Below are 2184 nucleotides of genomic sequence, written 5' to 3'. Positions count from 1 at the left end.
CCGAGATCAAGTCTGTCAGCTGTGTCCGGCTCTTCCTCTTCCTCCTCGTCCGAATCCCACCAGCTATCAGAAGATTTAGCTCCACTCGTAGCAAATCGGAAAACCGTTGTTGTTCAAAAGCCTTCAAAAGCCTCTAAATCGTCCAGTTTCTGCTGCTATGATCGATTTATCATAAAAAAATCAAAACTGAACTCACGGAACCGAGATAACTCCACGTGCTCAGACTCCCGTGTACCACACCCGCTTACGCAACGAGAACGCAGCGAGAACGCATAAATTACGCACACATTTAGATCGGGTTCCGAAAAATACGTCATGATTTTGCATAGCCGACATCTTGTGCCATACTCTGAGAGTCTTTCCACTATCTCGTGAAGCCATAAAATGGCCGTGATGATCAGCTGATCGGGGGTTTTCCGGGCAGTTGCGTCATCGCCCGAGGACCTTTAAATCTCATCAGCTGTTTTTAAATAGCTCTAAAATCTTAACATTTTGGGCAAAACCTTTATGCGGAATAGTTTTTGAAAGATTAAAGCCTCTTTTAGCGGATAATAATAAAAAAAAAAATTTAAAGGCACACGGAGCCTTTGTTTACAGAGCGAGTCGAGGTCACATGGCAGCTGGAACCCTCGGAGGGTCCGTCGGGCTTAGAGCCTGAATGGCTGTTTTTCTATTACTTTTTCGCAATTTGTTTTTTGTTTGCTGTTTAATATCTCAGTTTTATTTTTATTGTTTTAAACTTTGTTTTTTGTTATGATGCTTGGTGTAAATTATGAAGCACTTTAAGTGCTGCTTTAAATGTGTCATACAAATAAATGTCACCTTGACATTGAGGTTGAATTTAAATTATTACTTGTAAAGCGCCTTGATACCACATTTGCTGTGAATTGGTGCTGTATAAATAAACTTAATTCAAGTGAATATGACATTACTTAGTTAGATTTATCCTCATTTTAAGGCTTGTTTATGTTTTTCATTTCTGAAGAAGAAAATCAAGCAAAAACAACTGAAGGGGTAGATAAAACAAATGGCTCAGCAGATTTTACATCAACAAGTAAGTTGACATTATTAAAACCAATGCAATGACCTTCTCTCTCATCAGTAACTGTGATGTTGTACCTTGAGACTGATTAGCTGTGTGTTCACATTTTGAGTAACAACATTGTTTTTATGAAATTACATTGTTTTTAATGTAATGAATTATCTTCTTAGGTTTTCCATGGCGGTATATTATTATTCCTCTCTGCTTAGCAATGGTTTTAATGACTGCTGTGGTGATCATCAGGTGGAACAGAAATAAAGGTGAGATCATTCAGAGGTGGATCTTTTATTTCCAAACTATTTCATGAAAAACCTAGAAATTTAATTTACATTTCAATTTTCACGTTTTATGTCTTTAGGTATAAGCAGTAGAGCGTTAGCGTTAGCAACAGTAGGTAGTGGCTTGATGGAAAAATGATCTGATAATGTAAAATGTGTTTATATAAGATTTTTTTAACACATTCATTATTTAAGGTATTTTCATCTTGATAGTCATGTTTAGAAAATACACACCATTTTGAACATATCAGTCCATTTCTGTGTCGTTTCAGGAAATAAAACACAAACTGAAGGCAGCATGGTGAGTTTCAACATTTACACAATTAATACAGTTTAGGTTTGATTTTAGATGTGTATATTCTTATACACTGAAAGGAGTCTAACACAGAGATAAGTAGTGGTACAATCTGGTATAAAAAATGTTGAAACAAGATCAAGGAATGCATTCAGTCAGAAAAAGGGAGTCGAACACAAAGGAGTCAAGGTCACAAGAAAATAAACAGACCTGAGGTTTTATTCGCCACAGTTATTTTACTTAGAAAACAGGCCAATGATAAATTCTTAGTGACTCTCGACACTACTTATTTTATTTCAGGTCAGAGTCCAAACATAGTTTTAAAGCATAGTGACTTTAATTATGTAAAATAAGGTGTTTACTGTGTAAACTTGTTGATCTAAGGTTCCCCAAAATAAAGCAGCAATGAACCAGGACCTGAACTCGGAGTCTTTAGTGGGTCTAACTGTTCCAGAAACCAGTCAGAACACAGTAGGCTCTCACACACACACACACACACACACACACACACACACACACACACACACACACACACACACACACACACACACACACACACACACACACAC

General features: G+C 37.0%; 1 protein-coding gene across 4 annotated transcripts in view; it reads left to right on the top strand.

Annotated features, from left to right (window-relative positions):
* The window catches only part of LOC103457212 (uncharacterized), a 7555-nt gene that overhangs the window by 2712 nt on the left and 2659 nt on the right, over positions 1–2184 (top strand). For 3 of the 4 annotated variants that reach the window (XM_008397178.2, XM_008397179.2, XM_008397176.2), the window contains exons 5-8: positions 986–1054; positions 1213–1302; positions 1593–1621; positions 2000–2086. In XM_008397178.2, the coding sequence (XP_008395400.1) occupies positions 986–1054; positions 1213–1302; positions 1593–1621; positions 2000–2086 (275 nt within the window). The remainder of the gene's footprint in view (positions 1–985; positions 1055–1212; positions 1303–1592; positions 1622–1999; positions 2087–2184) is intronic. The other variant, XM_008397180.2, reaches the window with a different exon arrangement.

This window comes from Poecilia reticulata, linkage group LG21 (genome assembly GCF_000633615.1).
Source record: "Poecilia reticulata strain Guanapo linkage group LG21, Guppy_female_1.0+MT, whole genome shotgun sequence".
In the NCBI taxonomy this organism is placed as follows: domain Eukaryota; kingdom Metazoa; phylum Chordata; class Actinopteri; order Cyprinodontiformes; family Poeciliidae; genus Poecilia; species Poecilia reticulata.
This window is presented reverse-complemented; position numbering and strand designations above follow the sequence as displayed.